This window comes from Pogona vitticeps, chromosome 2, assembly GCF_051106095.1.
Source record: "Pogona vitticeps strain Pit_001003342236 chromosome 2, PviZW2.1, whole genome shotgun sequence".
NCBI lineage: Eukaryota > Metazoa > Chordata > Lepidosauria > Squamata > Agamidae > Pogona > Pogona vitticeps.
In genome coordinates this window covers 224,656,583-224,680,875 of record NC_135784.1, presented here as the reverse complement: position 1 = coordinate 224,680,875, position 24,293 = coordinate 224,656,583, and the positions used below count along the sequence as shown (strand labels likewise).

Below are 24,293 nucleotides of genomic sequence, written 5' to 3'. Positions count from 1 at the left end.
AATGTTTGTCAGTGATTTCACCTCACAATATCTCTGAAGTATATGTGGAGGACATGAAGAGGAATCAATCTGGACATGGGATGTGCTCTCCTCTGTGGAAACTTTAACTGACCAGAATGGCTGCTCTGCTACCCAGATGAGGGTGGCTTGTGATCTGGTCATCCTCATTCTGGTCAGTTAAGATTTCTATAGAGGAAAGGAGAGCACATCCCATCTCCAGGTTGATCCTTCTTCTACACTGTAAGAACATACTTTTAAAAAAATCATTTGACTTAGTGTTTAAACATTTCTAAAATCCCCTTCCATATTAATGGTATACCTGGACATTGTACAAATAGGATTAGCACAATAAAATATAACTAAAGCAATTAGAAAAACCAAGAAGGGGGGGAAAAAAGCCTTGCCAAATTGAGTTGGTGTTGAAACAACTGCCATGTTGGCAACACCTGTACACCCCAAGGAGGATCCTGGAGTGCAGCAGCCAAGAAAGCCCCTTCACTTATTGGCATCTAAGTTCTCCCCAGGTGTTATAAAGGAGAAGGTGCTAGCATCACTCACCTCTAGATCCATTTACTCACAGAGAAGCAGCAGGTCTGAATAGCAAAACTTATCTATCCTTGGCTGATTTTCCACATGAGCACATTAAAATCAGGGTTCTGGCTCACACAGACAGCCTCCATAGACAGAAAAAGCTTGCCCCTTCAGACCTGTGGCTTTCACGCGGCCAAATCAACAATGGAGATTGCTTCCCTCCCAATGTGCTGAGTAAATACATTTCCCTAATGCCTAAACAAGGCTACAGTGCATGCATCTACACTCTTAGAGAACTCTTAGAAAAGACCATCTCTGATGGCCTTATATTGTTTAACTTTTAAAAAATAGGCCTTGAAATCTTCTCTTTTTCTAACTGCATCTTTGGAGGTATCATTGTTTCTAATATCAGTTTTATGTTTGTTTCAAGAAGACTTAATTTTTATATGTGACTATTGCAAATGAGGATAAAGCACAGAGACAGCCATGGAAGCAATCTGCCTATGCAAGGGAAGACTGGGCGTACACTTCCTGAACTAGAGGCCTACCACCATGCCATGTGGAAAACTGCTTTTAAACTGAGAATACTTGCAATAGCAGTTAGTAATATTATGGTAAGGAGGAGGTAAGAGGGAATACTTTTCATTTTCCAAAAATTCTAACAGGCATCTTAAAGTCTTTCAACATTTAGTAACCCTTTGGACTCTAACCAACTGTTAATGCAGCTAAGTGAATATCCATTTTAATCTAGTCTGATAACCAGCTTCTTTATTCTACTTGCCTTTTTAATTTCAACTGTTCTTAATCCTTGTATTTCAGATGCTACTGTTGAAAAAAAACACACAGAGAGAAAACCAGTGAGTGATTTACATGACACAAGCTGAATGTCTTCAAAAAACAACTATTAAGAAACCATCTAAAACCATCAAGAGTATTTAGTCCATTTGTTTCTAAAGAACAGTGACCAAAATTCTCTTGTGCAACTTTATGTCACTTAAGTAGGATGACATCATCATCTGGCAAATGGGTTATTTAATTTAAATTAACTAAAAGCTTCCTATTGCCCCATTTCATGTTTAAAGGCCCCCTGGATCTGCCCTTGGGAGCTTAGGATGGCAAGGGAGACTTTAATAGCCACAAATTGCTGCAGGACCAGTAGCAGACCAGCAATGACTTTTAAAGACACCTTTGAAAAAGAAAAGAGAAAAGTTGGTTTACTTGTCCCCACCTAGTTTGGGGCATTCAAGAAACAGATATAGAACCAATCTGACCAGAGACATTGTTGAAAAAGAAAATATAAATTGTGTAATAATCAGTCTTGTGATGCAGTAGTTAAACTGCCAGTACCTGGTCTCAGATAATCAGCTTAAGGCTGATTCAATCTTCCATCCTTCTGATGTCAGTAAATTGAATACAATGTATTCAGTTGTAAACTTCCCAGAGAGTGCTTTAAGCACTATGGAGCTGTATATAAGCAGCACACACTTTAATACAGAATACAACTTCCCACCTATTGAACAGCTAACACTCATATATGTTCCAGCAAATCGTGAAATATTTCAATAAAGCACATCACTTTCCTCTAATAATTCTGAATTGTTGAAGGAAGAAATTTGCTTTGACTTAAAGCAGAAAGTTATGCTTGTACCTTTAATCCAAAAAGACATGAAATTCAGACCAAAGATCCATCTCTACTCCTCATTCAAATCTTGAATTTTATGTCTTTTTGGAGTAAATGTACCTTTTGCACCTTAAATTCCAAAAAGAAGAAAAAACGAAACAAGAATAATTGATACAGCCACTTCCTAATGTACCCATGTAGTTTACTGAAGGGATTGATCAATGGTTTAAATTTTTTCAGTTCAACAATTTTTCCCTGTAAATCACATATTTTTCCTTTTCCATGGGAAATTTTGCTACTTTTTAAAATGTAAGGAAACATGGTGGCTGCTCGGGGAAAAATCTTTATTGAATAACTTAAGATAAAACTTTAAAAAAAATAAGCACATGCTTTAGAAAGTTGTTCTGTAAGGAACCCACAACCACTAACAAAGAAGAGAAAGTTAATATTCAAGACTCTGTGCTGTAACATACACATCCTTCATACTATAACATTATTCATAAATTTGTGCCCCATGAACAGTGGTGTGCTACTCTAAGTTCTCCCTTGAAAACACATTCCAGGATCAGCTCTTTGTAGATGTTATTTACCAAAATCTTCCCCTTCTACCTGGCAAATAGAAACGGAAGATATGGAGGCAGTGACAGATTTTACTTTCTTGGGCTCCATGATCACTGCAGATGGTAACAGCAGCCACAAGATTAAAAGACATCTGATTCTTGGGAGGAAAACGATGACAAACCTCGACAGCATCTTAAAAAGCAGAGACATCACCTTGCCAACAAAGTATGCATAGTCAAAGCTATGGTTTTTCTAGCAGCCATGTATGGAAGTGACAGCTGGACCATAAAGAAGGCTGACCGCCGAAGAATTGATCCTTTTGAATTGTGCTGCTGGGACAGACTGTTGAGAGTCCCCTGGACTGCAAGGAGAACAAACCTATCCATTCTGAAGGAAATCAACCCGGAGTGCTCACTAGAAGGACAGATCCTGAAACTGAGGCTCCAATCCTTTGGCCATCTCATGAGAAGACTCCCTGGAAAAGACCCTGATGTTGGGAAAGTGTGAAGGCAAGAGGAGAAGGGTACAACAGAGGACGAGATGGAATGGATAGTGTCACCAAAGCTACCAACATGAATTTGACCCAACTCCAGGAGGCAGTGGAAGACAGGAGGGCCTGGCGTGCTCTGGTCCATGGGATCACAAAGAGTTGGACACGACTTAATGACTAAACAAAAACAACATCCAAGGGGAAAGAATGTAGAAAACTACAATTTCATTCCCATAATAGCCACTTGAAATTGTCCACTTGGGTAAAAGTTGTCAAGATTACAAGGTAGAACTAGAGCATCAGCAAATATTTTTTATAAAAAGAGAAGATGTTTGGCAGAAACATTCGAATTGGGACATTCTGCACCATTAATTCTGAGGGAGAGATAAAATGAAAACCTTTCATTAACTGTAACTATCCTTTGTCCCTTTGCACAAAACATTTCCCAATTTTTACAAATAATGTGTTATATATTTAATAAGATTGCAAGGAGAGAGCAGAATTTAGTGAGAAAATGTTAATGGTTCAAACTTACAGGAATTCTTCTTCAGGCTGCTTTCATAGCTTTCAGGAGGGTTAGATCCAGAACCTGGGAAACTGAAGGATGAAAGGCTGCCACTTCCCTCACTGACCTTAAGAAATGGTATCAGTGAAAGTTACTTCTAAGTCCTTAAGTTCTATTTTTCTTCCACATCAACAAACAGTCTCCTATTTCTGTCAAACTTGATAACTTCTATGTCTCTTGTACCCTGCTCCCAATAGAGCTTAAGGGCTTTTTCTCTATAGGAACAGGAATATAACTCTGGATTGCATGTTATTTATAGTTTGCTACTGTGCTTTTAATAATAATAATAATAATAATAATAATAATAATAATAATAATAATAATAATAATAATAATAATAATAAAATTATTATTATTATTATAACAACAACAACAACATCAACATTATTATTATTATTATTATTATTATTATTATTATTATTATTATTAGTAGTAGTAGTAGTAGTAGTAGTAGTAGTAGTAGTAGTAGTAGTAGTAGTAGTAGTAGTAGTACCACCTTTGGCAAGCTTCACAGTTTCAAGGTGCACCCAGAAGAAGGGAATGGCAAACCACTTATGTGTTTTCTCTACCTAGAAAACCTTGGATAGGGCTACATAAATCAGAACTGACTTGACAACATGCAATTATTATTATTACGTATTAGTGCAGGTAGAGTAAAAACATGATGAATTGTCTCATTTGGTGGAAAATGTAAGGTAGTACAGGTATTTTTTTAAAAAGAACATTTAGAATTGTGAAATATTGCATAATTTCCTTCATTAAATCAGAATTCTACATGGATGGGAAATATAGCAAAGAGAAAAATATCTTTATTAGTTCTGTCCTTATGTGCACCAATCCATTAAGTATGTGTTACCTTCCCACAAATGCAGCTCCAGCACTAAAAAGTACAACACAAGAAAAGAACATTCCTGCTCACTGAGCATTGCACGTAGGAGATTTTTAAAAATGGGATAGACAATACAAACATACCCTAAACGAAAACAATACAGATAAACATCAATTTCTTTCTAGATCCATCTTGTCTTGAATGCAGACCTCTACCATATAGCATCTTGGCACCTCTAAGCTGTTAAAATTTAGAAAGAATAAAGCCAATATGGAGATGGGTACATTTTTTTAAAGGTACTTGGCTCTGGATTTTACTTCAGCTCTGATATGTCTACGGAAAAATCACTGTCACTGCAAATTTAATTCCTTTTTATTTGCTTATATAATTTAACAGTGCTTGTGATGATTCCAAAAGAAGGCAATATAAGCAGTTACAAACCTGGCTGCTCTGAGATGTTCTCCTCTCCGAGTGGAACTGGCCTGCCTTTATTCTTCCAACTTCTAGTCTGACTGTACCTAACGAGCACTGAAGAGCAGGTATTGTTTGTTGAGACACAGATTCCTTAACACAGGATCATTAAAAGCATATCTCAGTTAAAGGGACTATCAAAGCCTTTTTCACACAAGAGTCAGCTGAAAACTCTATATGGGATTGCAACAGTATAATAAAGCAATGGTATGGACAGTATCTAAAACTATGAATGAAGAAACACATTTCACATTGTCCATGCCTGTTAGCTGGGTACAGGGAGATGAGATTTGTAGTACAGAAACATTCATAAAAAGGACAGATCAGCTGACTGTCACAGCCACTGAAACAACATTGTTCAGTCAATGGGCTTCTAGTCCAGTGCAATGCTTTGAGTGGGAGACATTAACTAACATTTCACCAGGCAAGTAACCATGGTTCTTCTAGTGGACCTCTGTGAATTCACACAAATGGGTTTCTTCTGCACCTGCGCAGGACTTTCGGAAGTTTCTAGAGCTTAGAAAAAAGACTAACAATTAGGATACCCCCCAGGGAACAAGCTCCGCCTCCTCAACCTTCCCCTCAGTTCCTCCAAAGTCCGCTGTTGCCAAGTAGAATAGTATTAATAACAGACAACGTGACGGATAGAGGAGAGGAAGGCAGGGATGTGTAAATTCACAGAGGTCCACTGGAAGAACCATGGTTACAGGTAGGTAACCTATCTTTCTTCATAGTGGCCTCTGTGAATGCACACAAATGATTGACTGACAAGCTCACTTACTGGTATGAGGGCTGTCATGGAAGTAGAGATGTCAGAATTGTCCTGGCGAATGCAGCATCATTGTTCGCCCTGATGTTGAGGCGGTAATGCTTCGTAAACGTCAATGGATTGGACCAGGTAGCTGCTTGGCAAATGTCCCACACTTCTATTCTGTGGTGTAGTGCAGTCGATGTCAAGACTGCTCAGGTAGAATGGGCTTTCAGGCAATCAGGAATCGACTTGCCAGAGAGTTCATAAGCTAACTGTATAGCCTGAACTATCCATCTGGATATTGTCTGGGTCGATGCTGGAGAACCTCTATTGGTTCTATGGTAGCACATGAACAATCTCGGAAACTTTCGAAACCATCTCATTCTGTCGATATAGAAGGCTGGAGCCCATTTGACATCTAGTGTGTGCAGCTTGCGTTCGACTGGAGTGGACAGGGAAGGAAATAGTGTTGGCAGTATTATCGGCTGATTCATGTGGAATTCGGATACCACCTTGGGTAGAAAGGAGACACTGAAGTAGAGAATCACCTTGTCCGGATGGAGTTCTAAGTATGGAGGGTCAGATCTTAGAGCCGCCAATTCGCCTGCCCGCTTAGCTGATGTAATCGCAATCAGGAAGATCATCTTTAGAGATAATAAATTTTTATTGCAAGTAGCCATTGGTTCAAATGGAGGCTTGGTTAGCAATCCCAAAACTAATTATAGTGACCATTGAGGAATGACCTGTTGTGTTGGAGGTCTGATGTTCTGAAGGCTCTGCATGAATTTTTTTGTTAAGCGATTTCCTCGTCTAATGAGGTAATCATCAAGTGGGGCAACACTGTATATGTATTCAACAGATCTGATCTCACTGCTTCGGAAGCTGCTTGCTGCGACCGGAGTATCTTATCCCATAAGTGTCTTTGATAGGCACCCATGGCTTCCTGGTAACTAGAGATGCTAATCATCAGCCCATGGAGTCCATTTTGCTACCCTCCCTATTTAACAGGGTTATTGAAAACTTGGTGTGTGATTTATACTGGGTTGACTCAACTACTATTGACTTAGGTGTTGGGTATTTGAGTAGAAAAGTGGTGTCCAGGCCATGTGTATTGTAGTGGTGTTCGACTCGGTGTTCGAGTCTGTAACGTTGAGGGTGGCTTGTCCCAGGATTCCTTGACAAGCTGGAGTAGTGCCGGTATGAGGCTCAGGCTAGGAGGAGGGGTCTTCTCTTGTTCAAGACCATGGAAAATAAGGTCCTTCTCTTGCTGAGAAGGTAGTTGAGTATCCAGTTGAGTATCCAGTAATCCATTCATGGATTGCTACCTTGTTGCAGTGAAGGGACTTGAGTAATTCAGAGAAGCTATGGGCTATGCCATGCAGGGACACAAAAACAAGACCTGGAGCTGATTGTGTCTCTGATCATCAGCTTCTTATAGCAAATTTCAAGCTTAAACTGAAGAAAGTAGGAAAAACCAAGGGGCTAGTCAGGTATAATCTAAACCAAATCCCTTATGAATACACAGTGGAAGTGAATAACAGATTTAAAGAACTTGATTTGGTGGACAGAGTGCCTGAAGAACTATGGATGGAGGCTCGTAACATTGTACAGGAGGCCGCAATAAAAACCATCCCAAAGAAAAGGGAATGCAAGAAAGCAAAGTGGCTGCCCAACGAGGCCTTACAAATAGCAGAGAAGGGAAACAAAATGCAAGTGAGACAGGGGAAGTTACAGAAAATGGAATGCAAACTTCCAAAGAATAGCAAGGAGAGACAAGAGGGCCTTCTTAAATGAACAGTGCAAAGAAAGAGAGGAAAGGAATAGAAAGGGGAAAACCAGAGATCTGTTCAAGAAAATTGGAGATATTAAAGGAACATTTTGTGCAAAGATGGACATCATAAAGGACAATAATGGTAGGGACCTAACAGAAGCAGAAGACATCAAGAAGAGGTGGGAAGAGTACATGAGGAATTATACCAGAAAGATTTGTATATCCTGGACAACACAGAAGGGGATGACAGATGATGAAATGGTTGGACAGTGTCATCAAAGTGACCAACATGAATTTGACCGAACTCCGGGAGGGCCTGGCATGCTCTGGTCCATGGAGTCATGGAGAGTCGGACACGACTAAACAACAACAACACAAAAGATGAGCTGAGCATACGACATGTAATCCTCTGAAAGTGAAGGAGGGTGGTTGTCAAGTGTATCCGAATGAGGAGCGGGATGTTGACTAGTGTAGACATCCGACAAAGATGAGCCTTCATCTCGGAAGGAGGTGGAAGACATCGAGGGGAGAACGGTCTGGTCCTTCTATGTGTGCTCTCGGTATGAAGCCATCAACTGACTGGGTAGGCATCGAGGGCAGCTCGGTGTTGTGTCTATGGGGTCCAGAGTATACAGTCATCGTAGCTACGGTAGATTGTCTCTTAGCCGGTTTGGACCCTGGTTTCCAGTGGTGCCATTCTTTCTCGTGACAGTCTCTCTTGGTATGGTATGAGGTCGTCTCGATGTCGAGAGCAGTTTGGAGAGGGCGATCTCGGTGGTGAGTACCATGTTGGAGGAGGATATCTAAATCCTCTAAAGCCATCATGGTATCCCATGTTCATGGTACCAATATGGGTGGTACGGTTCCGAGTAATGATGTCCGTAGTATGGATGACGTTCAGTATTGCAGCAAGGTTCTCCATGTCGACGAGGCTGGTATGGAGAGGTATGTTGACGCTTCTCTGTTCTCTTTCTCGGAGAATGTACAAGAGATTCTAACTCAGACTCCACATCGACATTTGCCCGCCCTGATGTTCGAGGGTGATAATGGGCCATGGCCGGGCTGGAGGGTGCATCAGCCTCCGAATAGCCTGAACTTGGAGACAGGCTAAGAATAACATGAGGTTCCTGTGCCGAAGAGATAGCACATTCCTCTCTATCAGAGAGCATAGGTGCTTCTCTAAACGATTCTTCTATCACAGGTGGAGGTATTGGAGCCAGGGGGTCGTTGTAGCAGTCAATTTAGCAGTTTTCTTTTGCTTCTTAGTCTTATTCTTCTCCTCCTTTTTAGCAGGGTCATCCAACTTTAGCTGAGTCTTAGAAGAGACTGTGGCTGATTTACATCTTTGCGAGTCTCTGGATTTGGTAGGTAATGACATCGTGCTCGTCAGAGATTGAGCGGTTGGGCTAGGTGTAGGTTTAGCCACTTCTTGTGGTTGGTTCGACGCAGGAGGGGTCCCCACTTCCATGGTGGGATTTAAGGTCTTTTTGTATAAATATGATCTTAGACGTGAAGCCTGAGTTCAATGGCTGGTTTGGAGAGGCTCTTGCACGCGATACACAACTGGGCTTGGTGGGATTTCCTCAAGCAAAACAAACATTTTATCGTGTCCGTCTGTCAGTGGGATCTTACGGAGGCAAACGCAGCATCTCTTGAATCCCAGAGGGGCTATAAAACATGGAAGATTGGTAGGAAAAAAAATGGGGGAAAGGCAGGAATTTCTATAGGAGAGAGAAAAAACTCAAATCACTAGGGTAGAAACCAACATTGATTTAAATTTAAAGGATATAGAAAGGAAAAAAAGCAATCAAATAGAGAAAAAGACTATCTTTTACTTTCCTCAGCGGAGCTCTATTGTTCCTACATCCTGACCAAACGGCAGGGGGAAAAAAGGAACTGAGGGGAAGGTTGAGGAAGTGGAGCTTGCTCCCTAGGGGGTGTATCCTAATTGTTAGTCTTTTTTCTAAGGTCTAGAAACTTCCGAAAGTCCTGCGCAGGTACAGAAGAAACCCATTTGTGTGCATTCACAGAGGCTACTACAAAGAATCAACTCACTCCAATAGCAAAATATGCCAAGACTGGACCAGTTCTCAAAAATGTTCATCAAATAAGGAAATGGATTTACAGTTTGACACTCTACCAGCTTCAGCTATACCAAAGTACATTCTGAGTCTGAGAAATTGCTCACCACCTAAACCCTCAGCAAGGATGGACATTATCGGTGTCTTCAGCAATCGCAACACATGTAATTTATTTAGGATTTTTTTAAAAACACCCAATTAGTATTAGTTCTCCTCAGAGCAGACTAAGATTTTTCCTGTTGACTCCTAGTCAGTGAAAAGCTACAGTAAAATGAGGCCCAATCGTGGCTTCAAAATACAAAATACAACACAGAATTTAATTAGTAGAAGAGCCAAAGAGTCTCGTGTAGACAATAGCCAAGGTTGTGCCAATTACTAAATACATGGAAAAGTTACTTTTTTGGACTACAACTTTCTAGAGTATCTCAACCAGCAGGAAGTTAGAAAAGGAACTTCTCTGAGAACTTTTTCAAATCCAGAACAAATGGCAGAAGCCACAGCACTTAAAACATAAATGCTTATTTTTGTGCCATTCATGCAAACATAACAGACATCTCCCAAGAACCGAAGATAACTTCAATAACAGTGCTTTAATTTGTTTCTAGCATGATCTCGGAATTATTCATCCAAATGAAACCAAATAAGCAGGAATGCTATGGGAAAGCATAAGTGTCAGCCAAGAGAGAGTCCAGAGTCAACTCTGAGTTAATGTAACAAAGGTTAGTCAATCATTCAAACAGTACCTTTAGCAAAGCAGCCACTGCCTCCTGGTTAGCATTTCGAACATCTTCACCATTCACCATTAAGATCTGGTCTCCTTGCATTAGCCTCCCATCCAGATCTGCTATACCTCCTTTGACAATGTCTGATACAAACACTCCAGTATCATTTCTGCAAGGGTAATTTTGACTTTTTAACTAATTATTTAATTAAAACATCCTATAATGCCCTTTAGAGAAAAACATTTAGATTTGCTTATAATAAGAATACAAATATATTAATTATACTGTCTTACTACATAACAATCACAGAATTATAGAATAGTGAAGTTGGAAAGGGCCTATAAGGCCATCAAGTCCACACACACCCCGCTATATGCAGAAATATAAATCAAAGGATATCTGCCAGGTGGTTGTCTAAGTTTCTCTTGAATGCCTCCAGTGTTGGAGCACTCTAACAGTTTTTCCTGATATTCAACCAAAATCTGGCTTCCTGAAACTTGAGCCCATTGTTGTGTGTCCTGCACTCTGGGATAGAGATGGCGCACAGGTGGACGTAACGAGTCCACTCACCCATCCACTGCCAGCACCAGCTCTGCTCTCCCTTCCTTTCCAGAACTCCTATCGACTCTCCACTCCTGGCAGGAGGAGGGAAGACGAATCTCTCTGTCAGACTGCCTCCCAACAGATATCAGGAGAACTGAAATCTCCCACTACTACTACATCATGTCTCTTTGAAATGCTTGCAATTTGTTTTTTCAAAAGTTTCATCTGCATCCTCTCTTTGATTGGGTAGTTCGTAGTAGACTCCAACTACCATGCTTCCTTTTGGTTTTTGCTCCAGCTACATTGATCCAGATGTTCTCAATGGGACAGCCAATGTTCTCCTCCTATATTTCTGTGCAGGAATGCGTATTTTTTACATATACTGCAACTCCACCTCCCTTTCTATTCTCTTTGTTCTTTTTGAACAATTTATATCTTTCAATTGCTGTATTCCAGTCATGGGAGTCACCCGCCAAGTTTCAGTTATTCCTATCAAGTCATATTTGCTCTCCTGGTCTAAAATTTCCAGTTCTTCTTGTTTGTTTCCCATACTCCTGGCATTCGTATATAGATACCAGAGATTGTGTGATTTGTGGCTTGTTTGTCTTTGTACATTTTTATGAATTTTGCTTTCATGTTAATGTTATTATTGCCCCCATTTGAACAGTTTGGTTTGTTCCTCTTATTGTGAGTAAGGCTTCATAATATCTTTAACTCTGTGTTTGCGTCTCACTCCCCCTTCCAATTCAGTTTATGGTCTTTCTGATGAAATTCTTCATGCTGAGGCCAAACATTCTTCTTAGTCTTTGTTAGGTGCAAGCCATCTCTTGCTTGCTAGCAGTACTTCTTTTACTTTTAAAGCAAACATTTAACTAATATTTTGCTGGATTGAAATATATTTGTGGTCTCTGTCTTATCTACACAGTTTAACAGGTTGGCTTGTCACATGCAAGCCCTACAACTGTTCACAGTACATTGATGGTTAGAGGTTAGAGGAGATGGAGCAAAAAAAAAACCACCACTAACAAAATTGCCCCATCTGACAAAACATAAACAAACTTCTGCAGTCCATAAAGGCATTTAAGAGGAAAGTATTTTGCGTGTAAAGTAGTTATGTCCTGGCAGATTTGAATATGCTAATATTCAAAATCTTAAGAACACCTCAAAGAAGAGCATTTTCACTAATCTCATTCATTACCAGTAGTGCAATTCTTCCCAATAATACTGAAATCTAGTAGCAAGTCACAACTAGAGTGGTGGTGGTTATGTGTCATCAAGTTACCCCTGGCTTATGGTGACCCCATGAACGATCAATCTCCAAAATGTCTTGTCCCCAACCGCTCTGCTCAGTTCATGTAAACTCAAGCCTATGGCTTCCTTTAAGGAGTCAATCCATCTCATATTTGGTCCTCCTCTTTTTCTGCTGCCTTCAACCTTTCCCAGCATTATTGGGAACTAGAGTAGATATGTTGAATTAATGGGGATTTGTTGTGTTAACTACTCTATAAGTTCAACTGATTCAATAAGCCTACTGTAGTTGTCGTTTATTACTAGATTTCAATCATAATTCTCAATTATTGAGAATGGCAGCTGCATTCTCAACATTATTACTTCTGCTGTTTTGCTTCTCAAATACTACAAAAATAAGAGGCCGTTGCTTTTTCTGAGGACGCTTGCCATCTGGTGCAAAGAGGAAGCTGAGAAACACTATTTATAGCACACCATGTCACAAATAGAACAGCATTTCCTTGTATCTTTCATTCTCTAAATAGCTTTATTTGGCATTTTGCTCATCTCAACTGCTGAAATAGGGAAGTGAGTCTGGTTTGCAGTATGGCTGACCAGGAGGTGAAAGGGCCAGTGAGCTGAAATGATATCTGCCATGCCACAATCCAGCTTTCTTGTCATTTGGTCACACTCGGCACCAAACACAATGTATGTGGATTCTGCCTTCTCTTACAAAACGAATATTTGGGATTTATTCAAAGGCACAACATACCTTTTCCCAACAATACTGAGTCCAAGGCCTTTGCCTGGCTTCTTTTGTAACTCTATGCTAAGTACATCATACATGTCTTCTTCCTTATATTGGGCTTCGTCCCTATAAACAGTCAGGCGGACCTTCTGAGGTGTCTGTCTCAGAACGTTTATGGCTTCATCATGTGTTGCACTCCTGAGGTCAATTCCATTCACCTGGAATATAAATGCAGGATGGATATCACAAACTGGATACTTTTCATGTCTTTATGTAAAGGGGTCACTGCTAGTGACCTTGGTAGGCTGTCTGCCCTCGCACCACCCTGTGCCCTCTGGAGGAGACCACAGGTGCAAGGAGACCATAGCTAGAAAGCCCAAGGCTCAGACCCACTGGCAGCTGACAGAACAAAGAAATGAGAGGTAAAGTAATGTCAAGTTACTCACCTGTAATTGTAGTTCTTCAAGTGGACCTCTGTGATTCACACCCTGGGTAATCTGCACATGTGCAAAGCCTTGTCAGAATATACTAGAGCTTCCGCGGTAATAAAAAAAAATCACATTAGTGTAGACCCCTCCCCCTCAGTACCTGGTGCCAAGGATCTCCCTTCAGTTAAGTCAACAGTCACATAAAAGGAAGGGTCGGGATGTGTGAATCACAGAGGTCCACTCGAAGAACTACAATTACAGGTAAGTAACCTATTGTTCTTCTTCATGGCCTCTGTGAATCACACCCTGGGTGACTAACAAGATGTCTTACCCAGAGGAGGGTGTCATGCCGATGTAAACACTGCATGTCCAAAGGCCACATCAGATTTCTGCCAAACTTCCAATCTGTAATGTTGATAAACGTGGACGGCTATGACCATGTGGCAGAGGCGCAGACGTCCGGAAGGGGAATGCCGCAAAGGAACGTCATAGATGTTGCCACTGCCCTGGTAGAATGAGGGCAAACAGATTGTGGAGCTGTCAGTTAAGCAAGCTGGTAATCTAGGTAAATAGTGGAAGCAACCCATTTAGATATCCTCTGTGGGGTCACTTGAAGACTTTTAGTAGAGAGTTGGTAGCTGACAAAAAGTCAAGCTGAACGTCTGAAGGGTTGCATGCAGGCCAAGTAGAAAGCGAGAACCCTTCTTACATCGCAAGTATGAAGGATCTTTTCCTGAGGCATAGATGGAGAAGGGAAAAAAGACCAACAACTGTGACAGATGAAACTGGGAGACTACTTTGGGCAAAAAAGAAATATCTACGAACAGTTTGACCTTATCTGGATAAAATTGGAGATAAGGGTAATCAAATTGTAGGGCTGCGAGTTCACTGGCATGACGAGTGGACGTAATAGCAATGAGGAACTCTGTCTTAAAGGTGATTAGTCTGAGGTCAGTTAACGCTAAGGATTCAAACGGGGCCCTTGTAAGATATTGAAGGGCTACTATCAGGGACCACCGAGGTGATGGTGGATGCATGTCTGGGTAAATGTGCAACAGCCACTTAAGGAAATGCTTCAGAGTAGGGTGTCTGAAGAATTGAACTGCTGGAGAGGTTGGTGACTGTTAAGAGATGATTGCAGCAAGATAAAGCTTTAGGGAGGAAAGGGAGAGGCCTTTCATTTTTAGATGAAGTAAAAAATGAAGGACAGAGGATAGGGAAGGATTGACTGAAAATAGTGAAGATGTTGTAGTAAAGGACTGAAATTTCCTCCATTTGTACATGTAAGCCTTCCTAGTTGAGGGTTTCTTTGCCTGATGGAGAACATTCATCAAGGAGGCAGAATCCTCCACGCTGCCAGATGAAAGGCAAGTAGGTCTGGGTGGAGAATTTGACTTTTATTCTGTGTAAGCAGGTGAGGCAGGTAGGACAGGTGATATGTTGGATGAAAGTTGGTGGAGAACCAGGAACCAAGGTTGTCGCGGCTACCATGGAGCTATCAGGATAGCATGGGGTTTGTCCTGTTGGTGGCTAACTACAACTTTGTGGAAGAGTGGAAACGGGGGAGACAGGTAAGTTAGTGACCTGGGCCAACAGCCTATGAATGCGTTGCTGCGGGAGTGCTTGCCAACTCCTTCCTGTGAGCAGTACTGTTTGCACTTCCAGTCTGTTCAGGAAGCAAAAAGGTCAATGGTAGGTGTGCCCCAGCATTTGTGAAGAAGGAGAAAGATGGCTTGGTAGAGTTCCCACTCGTGGGCCTGGGATTCCTTGCGACTGAGAAGATCTGCCAGATTGTTTGTCTTGGCAGGCTATCTGTATCGTTGTGAGGCAGATATGATGGGATAGGCACCATTCCCACAGGTCAACCGCGAGATAAAGGAGGCTGGGAGAGAGTGTGCCTCCTTGTTTGAGAATGTAGTACATTGTGGTAGTGTTGTCGGTGGCAATTTCAACCATTTTGCCAACAAGATGGTCTCTGAAAGTCTTGCAAGCCTTTATCACCGCTAAAAGTTCTAACTCGCTGATATGTCATTTTTCTCTTTGTGACCATTGCACATCAATCTGTACGAATTTGCAATTAGCACCCATCTTGTGAGGCTGGCATCAGTGGTGACTTGTATTTGAGGACACCGCTGTTGGAAAGGTCGATCCATTGTAAGGTTTTGAGTGGCACGCCACCAGGAAAGCTGGGTGGTGAGTTCTGGGGTGACCTGTAAGAGAGTATGAGGAGGCTCCGTTATCGGATTGAACAAAGCCAGGAACCATGCTTGGAGTGACCTCATTTTGAGACATATATGTTGTTCTACAGAGGTCACTGACGCTATAGTGCCTAAGAAACGTTGCAAAATTAATGCAAGCACAAGTGCATGAGGGGTAAATATGCGAAGCAGGGATAGCAACTTGGGACGCTTGTCTATTGGGAGGAATGCTCGAGCGTGTTTGGAATCTATGAGTGCCCCTATGTAGTGAACTAGCCTTCTAGGCTTTGACTTGGACTTTTGTATGTTTACAGCGAGGCCAAGATCATGGACAAGAGAGTGTAAATTGAATGTCTCATTGTGCGATGGGAATGAGCTACGAGGAGATAGTAATCTATGTATGGAAAATATGAATTTTCAGAAGTCTGAGGTAAGCTGCTACGGGAACTATGCATTTGGTAAAGACTCTGGGAGCTGTTGCAAGCCTGAATGAGTTGGAAGTGAAGGTAAGGCCTGTGAGAGGGATGGATACATGGAAATAAGTGTCCCTTAGATCTATGACTGTGAACCAGCCCTTCTTGCAGAGTAGGGGGAGGACAGATTTGAGGGTAACCATATGGAATTTGGTGGTAATGATGTATTGATTTAGCCCCCTGAAGTCAAGGATGCGGCGGAGGCCTCCATCTTTTTTGGGGATGGTAAAATAACGGGATGGATGGACAGTGTCACCGAAGCTACCAACATGAATTTGACCCAACTCCAGGAGGCAGTTGAAGACAGGAGGGCCTGGCACACTCTGGTTCAGGAGTCACAAAGAGTCGGACATGACTGAACGACAAAACAACAAAAATAACGGGAGAAAAAGCCTCTGCTTGACTGATGTACTGGCTCTATGGGATCTTTGAGTAGCAGTGATTGAATTTTGTCTTAAAGGGTTTGTGATGGAGGTGTGAAGGTATGCGATGGTGGAAGTAGCTGGTGGAATTGCAATTCAGTGTCCACTTTGAACGATGGAAAGGACTCAAGTATTGGTGGTGATGCTTTCCCATGCAGGTAAGTGTTTCCAAAGAGCTGGAGGAGAGATGTGAGTGTGTGTTGGGATCTCGGCCAGCTGAGCGTCAAACATGATGTTTGGATTTGCGGTCATTGTGCCCGGTTGTGGCTTGCTGGTGGGGTTTGGCCCGGTAAGGTTGTTGTTTGTAGTAAGGTGTGTAAGATGTTTGCCTTTGAGGTTCATGCTGGAATTTCTGGTAGGAGTTATAAGGGCGGTGCCACTGAGTGAACTGAGGACGTTGTTGGTATGTGGGGTAGACTCCCCATCCTTTAGCAGTTGTTCTTTTCTTTTGGATGTTTTCAATGATGTCATCTGTTTCAGCATTAAAAAGACCTGCCTTGTCAAATGGGAGATCTTCAATATGGTACACGCATCCTCCACAAGGCCCGCAGTTTTTAACCAGGAAAAACGCGTAAGTGCCACAGATGTAGCCATAGATTTGGTCGTGGCATCGAAAGTGTGTCTGGCGAACAGCATTTGTTGTTTGGAAACCGAGAGCCCTTCTTGTTGAAAGGTTTGTGCCAGTACCTTTTGGCCTCAAGGAGTACATTGATGAAGGTGGTCATATTGTCCCAGAGGAAGCACTAGTAAGCACCCATGGGTTTTTGGTAGTTGGCAATTCTCACAATAAAGGCAGCAGAAGAATATAGCCATCTGCCCATGGAGTCAATCCGCCTGCTATCCTTGTTAGGCGGTATGAGAGCTTGTTGGTGTCAGGAATGAGACTGTGAAGCCTCAACAAAGATTGAATTGGGGGCTGGTTGTGTGTCTGGTCCCCTTGATGGTGTGTCAGAGGCCGAGGTGTGTCAGAGGCCGAGGCCTTCTGGAATGGAGTAGGGCACTGTATCAGGTTACATCTCGGCTCCATGGACATCAGGCAAAGTAACCAAGGAGGACTCATTAGGAGAGCCCGAGTGCTGAGGGCTTGCAGGAGAGGATGTGAGCTGATCAACTCACTAGTCCCATTTTGGCGACTGTGATGGAGATGGTTGGTGAGATGGAAGTCCCTCTTCATCCAGGAGTGGGCCGACGTATATCAGATCTCCAGACTATGGTAGCTGTGGAGGTGGAGAAGTGACATTGGAAGGTTTGGCCTTGAAAGATTTAGGCTTTGGTGGCGAGGGAGCCGAAGACGTGTCGGTGGATGGTTTCCGCTAAGTGGTTGTTTTCGATGTTGAGGGTTTTGATGTTGAATGCTTGGTCTTGTGTACCTTTGTATTTTTGATCGATGTTGAGGGAGCATTGGCACAGGATGGAGTGGCAGAAATGGCTTTGCTCATGGCTTTAGCTCGTGAGGTAGATTTATAAGAAGGTTCAGCAGGTTGAAAAGATTACTCTCAAAGCCAAAGCTTGAGTCAGGAGAGGCAGCTGCGGAGAACTCTGTGTTTAAAGTTTTTACAATGAGGGCACGTAGAGATTTGGTGGGCCTCACAGAGACAAAAAATGCATTTAGCGTGGCATTCTGAAAATGGGATTTTGTTCTCACAGACCACACAGCATTTAAACGGGCCCACAGGGGCCATGAAATGAAGAAAAAACAGTTTAAGGAAGGGGGGGAGCTTCAGCCCTAAGGCCAAAGCAATCTTTTTCTTTCTTTTTTAAAATGGAGAAATAAAACTAATAAAAGAATAAAGAATAAAGATGTGAAGAATGGACTTTCTTTCATTTTAGATAACTCACAGAAGCAACGAATGAGGCTCTCAATATGGCAGTTGAAAGAAACTGAAAGGGGAGTCTTGGCGCCAAAGTACATATACTGAGGGGGAGGGGTCTACACTAATGTTTTGGGGTTTTTTTTGCTACCGCAGAAACTCTAGAATATTTCAATGAGGCTCCGCACATGCACAGATTACCCAGGTTGTGATTCACAGAGGCCACAAAGCAGAATGTGGCATACCTGGGACAAGGGTCAGAGACTGGCAGGGATAAAGAATGAGGAAAAGGAAGGGAGGAGAGGGGAGAGAGAAAGAGCTTGTCACAGAGACCTTTGTGGATTCTGTTGGCAAGGAGAAAGGTGATGTCAGCAAGGAACTGGATCCAAGTCCTGTGTGCATCAAGGAACACTGAGTACACTCACACTGAGGACCACCGGAGACTTTTGTGGCCAAGGGAAGAGGTCATGGGGAGGAGGGGCACCTATTTTCAGTCCCCCACCTTTGCTAATCCCATCCCTGTGGAGTCTCAGCAACCGGCACAGTACCTGATCCCCACCCCAACACAAAGGAGGAAATGGAGCTGAAAACACCAGCAGAAGCACCAACGGTGAAAGCAGGAGGAATTGAGGATTTGACCCCATTTCTGAGTAGCCTCCACTACAAAACCTCCCTGAAGGGAGTAGGGTGGCTTGAGGATGTCTTGAAGCCTCAGTGCCACTCACGGACCAAGAATGCCTTGACTCCAAGGATCGGAACTATGAGTCAGGAAGAGACTGAACTCTCAGGAGTTTTGGAGAAGCAGGGACTGACTAATACCCCTCAGTATTCTGTACCCCATTCCCCAGTAGCAATAAAATCTGCTTCAAGCAGTTTAGACAGTATGGAGTTTGTGGAAACCCTTGCCAATGACGTATTGGCCAGTGGTAGTACCTGGTGTGTGTGAGAGACCTTCACACTTTAACAGAAGAGAGAGGATCTACTTCCTTTAGCCATTCCTCCACCTCCTCCTCACACTGGCCCTCTCTCCACTTTTCAATGCAGAGGAAGTAAAATACACAGCACTATACCTCCAAGATCTGGTCACCAGCCCAGAGCCTTCCATCTTTGGATGCTGCTCCCTCTTCATACACTTCATGAATAATAATTGCTCCCTGCAGATTTAAGAACAACAAATAAATAAATCCTACTGAGACTTCTGGATTTTATTCCTCCACAGCAACTATCCCAAGTATATGAAACAACAAGAAGAGGCTACAAAGAACCACAAGATACAGATATGTGAGAGTTAAAGTAGGTACTGTATCTCTTTAAATAAATTGATGGGGGGGGGGTCTGGTGAAAAAAAAATGCCTATTAGGAACCCAAAGCGGTAAAGAAACAGGAATTGAGGGATGGTGGGTCTGCTGCTGCTGCGACATTAAAAAGCATCAATACAAATAAGAATTAAACAAGACATAACATTTAAAATAACTAGTGTGGTTATGGATGTATTGACTGAAATCCTGTTGCAGGTGTGCATGCACAATGGTCATTATGGCATGAGCAGCAACTGGCTGCTGATGAAAGGCTTCCTGTGGTATTTTCATGGTGCACGAATACAAATACTTTTTTATTTTGTAGCCAATCAGGTTATATACAATAACATAGATTAAACCAATAATAAAATAGTACTTGGCATCTCATGCAAGTACATACAGTACAAGCAAGCATAAAATACATAAAATAATGAAATAATAGTAATAAAATTTAACAGCATTCTCAAAAAAGAAAAAAGAGAAGATGTGAGATTAACTTGAAGAACTTATGAAGAAGGCAGTAAGTTCTGCCTTTCCATGGTTTATATCTGTGAAGATCCTCAGTCATCCAGATGTGGTTATCTGGAAGTTGAGTCATGGTAACTGGACTTCTTTCTTGTTAGGTTGAAATGTTGCACTACTCATCCAAGCAGGAGAGTTGGTAGGAGATCTGTGATATATCAACGTGGAGGATATATCAGGGATCTCCTATCAACTCTCCTCCAACTGAAGAAGCTGCTTGGATGAGTAACAAAACGTTTCAACCTAACAACAAAGGAATCCAGTTGCCATGACTCAACTTCCAGATAACTTTCCATGGCTTGTTTAACAAATTTAGCAGTCCTATAGGATATATAGTAGTTTGTGCCAGCTAACAGGAATAGGACTGTACATAGAGGGGAAGTGTTCTTGATCCCAGCTGTTAAGGGCTTTAGATACCAGTGCATGGGACTTCATTATGTTGTACAGTAGCTGTGTGCACTCTGAACTTACTTTTAAACAGTGGTAATTTGCTGCCGATAATGACATAATCATTGTTGTGCACACACAGCTGCATTTCCACCATTAATTCCTAACCACATAGAAATTGAGTGTTTTCATTACAGTGGGGTCTCTACTTAAGAACTTAATCCGTATTGGAAGGTGGTTCTCAAGTGGAAAAGTTCTTATGTAGAATCTGCATTTCCCATAGGAATGCATTGAAAACCATTTAATCTGTATCTGCTCTTTTCCGTCCATAGAAACTAATGGGAAGCTGCTATTCCGCCTTCTACCACTAGAGGGGGATTTTTTTCTTTTTTTTTCTCTTAGGTCAGGGAACAGTGTTAAAAGCACTTCTGACGAAGCTAATTTTGAAGCAATGGACTGAAAACCAATTAATCCGTTCTGGCTGTTTTTTTTATGTAGAGGTGCGTTCGTACATTGAAGCATTAGTTCCCATAGGAACTAATGCAAAGCTGGTTAATACGTACTCTACCACTAGGGGGAGAATTTTTTTTTAACCTAAGATGACCTAAGGTTAAAAAAAGAGCAGGAAAGTTTTTTTTTTCCTGTTCTTATCTGGATTTTTGTTCTCAAGTAGAAGCAAAATTTAGTAAATGGAGCTGTTCTTAAGTGGAATTGTTCTTAAGTAGGGACGTTCTTAAGTAGAGACCCCACTGTATACTGTCTATGTCAGCAGTTATCATATGTGTCTACTGGGGAATGAGTGCCACACAGTTCAATGAGACTTATTCGACAGATCTAGGACTGTGCTGTGAGAAACAAACATAACCTATTAGGAATGTTAGCTTTGATTGCTTAGAAATAACTAAGATTTTTTTTTACTAACCAGCAATGTATCTGCTCCTCCGACAATGCTCAAACCGAGACCCGTGTGCCCCTTGGAGATATCGATTGTAGTTTCACAGCCTGGGATGATTGGGCATGTAGCTGGATCAGAGGCCAATGTGGCTGGAGTAGAGGACCTGCTTGTATCTGACAACAGATAATCGACACAGTAGTCATAATAAAAAAAGTTTACTATATAGTAACTTTAGGACAGCAATTTCAAAGACTGCTGTAATCAAAGAATTAATTGAACAACCTAGCACAACCATTTCATGAGTCTGCTTGAGAAATATATAAAAAGAAAAGGGAGAACAAAATTAACTTACTGATCTGAGGTAAAGAACTTATAGGTCAAGGCCCTACACAGAAAAGCCTGGTTGCATTTAATCTTTCTGGGATCCATGAGACAAATAATTTGTTGTTATGGGTTAAGCCTCATGATTTCAATGGGATTTGAACTGAGGGGTCTATGGAATCTTGTTGAGGCAAAAGGTAGCAAAGGACTGAAAAACAACAGAAGAATAGTTGCCAGGCAGTGACACATTTAGCTTTAAAATAAAATGTTTTGCATTGTTGTTTTCTCAAGGAAGAGACTTGGGCCACCAACTTGATGGCTGGAAACCTGTTGCTTGGTACAGTGAGTTGCAACTAGAGTAGGCCCATTGAAACAACGGAACTTATGGAGTTGTTTACATCAAATCTCCCGTTTCAATGGGCCTACTCAAGCTGCAACTTACTATGTTAAGCAACATGATTTCAGCCAAAGAAACCTAAGCCAATGGCTCTTCTAGTTCTAGAGTTCAGAGCCTTCTATCTGGAGAAGACAATTGTAACTGGTCCAATACTCTCTTGTGTGCAAATGTGGAAGTGTGTCTGTGTATATGTGTGCATGTGTATGTGTGCATGTGTTCATGTGTTTAAATTAGTTGTCTATAAGACATGAATGGTTCTTACTTTTAATAGACTCTGGTTCTGGTGATTCAGGAGGTAGAATAGCTGCTGACTGCTGGATATTAGTTTTCTCCCCTGAAGTAGTGCTGTAAATGGGTAGTTGTGGATGAGCTGCTGTCTGAGTCTCCTGTTCAGCTGAATTGATAGTGAGTTTCACAGTAGACTTGGGTATCTTCAGCAAACTGATAAACTTGATAAACAATAAAAAGAACAAGCTGATTATGTAAAAAACCAGTATTGGTATCTGTATGATTTTTAATCTAGTGTACCCTGGACAGCCACTGTAATTGACTTAACAAGAGCATGGCAGGCTCTTTCAACAAACATGATAGTTAGCTCTACTCTCTAGCAAGGGCTAACCATACTGTAATTTTCCCATCCTGCTCCCTGGCAAACAGTGTGATCGTCATAATTTGGGGTGTGTGTGTGTGTTTGTGAAGAGGAACCGATTAAGATGGTTAAACTTGAAAGTGACCCATCCCCTCCATCGTTTCAGGTGGAAGGAGTCGAAAAAGTGCTGAATACTGCACAGGCTATGATTCAAAATCTGACTTCGGGGGAAGTTCAGAAAACTGAAAGAGATGGGGGAAGAAAGGCAGGAACAGAACAACCAATGGTAGAGAGTTTTCTGGTAACTGAAGAATGGGAGGAAGAGGCAGGGAAAGGAAGGAGCTGGAGATCTTTGGCAAGTCTGGCAGCAGTGGAGGAGGAGAAAAGGGGATAGTGGGGAAGAAGGACCATATATATTTACTTTATCAAAGAGAGGGGAGAAGGATAGAGAGAGGGGGGAGATCTATGCTGGGATGAGTAACAACAGGAATAGGAGTTCAATTAGGAGAAATAGATCCGTATGAATGGACGGTGTATGTCTACCTGAGGGGGAAGGGTCCTTGGAAGAAGGTGGTGTGTCCAGATCCTATTCCCACTGGAGGGATCCCACACAAAGGAGACTGGGCATGTCACCCATGCCATGGGACCATATGTGTGGTGCAGAGCAACCTTTGAGGAAGCCAACCAATCAGGGAATATTTGGGATGTCGCCATGCTAAAAGAAACGACTGCACAGATTGGACTGACCATGACATGGAATGGTTTACTTCTGTTTAATAGTCCTGTTGGACCTACCAAAGTTGTAATCACCCCTCCCCTCCTGAAGATACTAAATGTTTGGTTAAAGAAATTCTGTCTCTTATTGCTAATCACATAGAAAAAGGGGGACAGCCTACTTTAAAACACAGACCCAATCACAGTGTTGAACATTATTACAGGGATCACTATTTTATACATGCTACCTTCAAATAAAATGTTATCAACTAGCTCCCAGGATTATCACAACTTCCAAAATAAAGATCAAAATAAAAGATGCCCAATAAATGGGAAAAGAGATTGTTTTTTAAAAAGTTTGCACACATTTCATTTTTTCAATAACATGGCAGATAAAGTTGTCCTGATCCTGCACCTGAATACAACTGTATAGATTTTCAAGGTCTTCCAACAGATACAGAGAACAAACATGATTAAATGCATAGGATATTTACTGCTCACATACCTTCTCTATAGGGTATCCCACAACAATTTCATCATCCACTGCTAAAATCTGATCTCCAACTTTAATACGACCATCCTGAAAACCAAAACAAACTTATTAAGATAGGATTTTGTTGAAACGGGGAGGGGTGGATTTCCTTCTGTACCCTTATTATACTTTTTCCTTGAACACGTTTTCTGTTTACCTTTCGCGCTGTACCATGCTCTGTTAAATTCTGAATGATCACACCATTAAGTGTATCCTCTTCACCAATGGCAATGCCTATGCCAGCTTGATCCTATGGAATCACAAGAAATATCAACAGTTATCAAAGAAATTGATGAAAGATGTTTAGTGTAAAAATCATCAGCTCCTAAGTAGCTGGGAGACCATCCTCTAGGCACCGACAAAGCAAAAAAACTCGTGGCAGCCTTCATGAGGAG

The 24,293-nt window shown here is 41.7% G+C and overlaps 1 protein-coding gene across 22 annotated transcripts in view; it reads right to left on the bottom strand.

Annotated features, from left to right (window-relative positions):
* The window catches only part of MPDZ (multiple PDZ domain crumbs cell polarity complex component), a 127,703-nt gene that overhangs the window by 11,994 nt on the left and 91,416 nt on the right, over window positions 1–24,293 (bottom strand). For 13 of the 22 annotated variants that reach the window (XM_078384964.1, XM_072992114.2, XM_078384973.1 and 10 more), the window contains 10 exons: window positions 24,056–24,148; window positions 23,872–23,946; window positions 22,326–22,512; window positions 21,373–21,518; window positions 19,314–19,397; window positions 12,936–13,129; window positions 10,415–10,562; window positions 5,039–5,161; window positions 3,739–3,835; window positions 1,313–1,356 (listed from right to left, as the gene is read on the bottom strand). In XM_078384964.1, the coding sequence (XP_078241090.1) occupies window positions 1,313–1,356; window positions 3,739–3,835; window positions 5,039–5,161; window positions 10,415–10,562; window positions 12,936–13,129; window positions 19,314–19,397; window positions 21,373–21,518; window positions 22,326–22,512; window positions 23,872–23,946; window positions 24,056–24,148 (1,191 nt within the window). The remainder of the gene's footprint in view (window positions 1–1,312; window positions 1,357–3,738; window positions 3,836–5,038; window positions 5,162–10,414; window positions 10,563–12,935; window positions 13,130–19,313; window positions 19,398–21,372; window positions 21,519–22,325; window positions 22,513–23,871; window positions 23,947–24,055; window positions 24,149–24,293) is intronic. The other 9 variants (XM_078384969.1, XM_078384968.1, XM_072992120.2 and 6 more) reach the window with 3 other exon arrangements.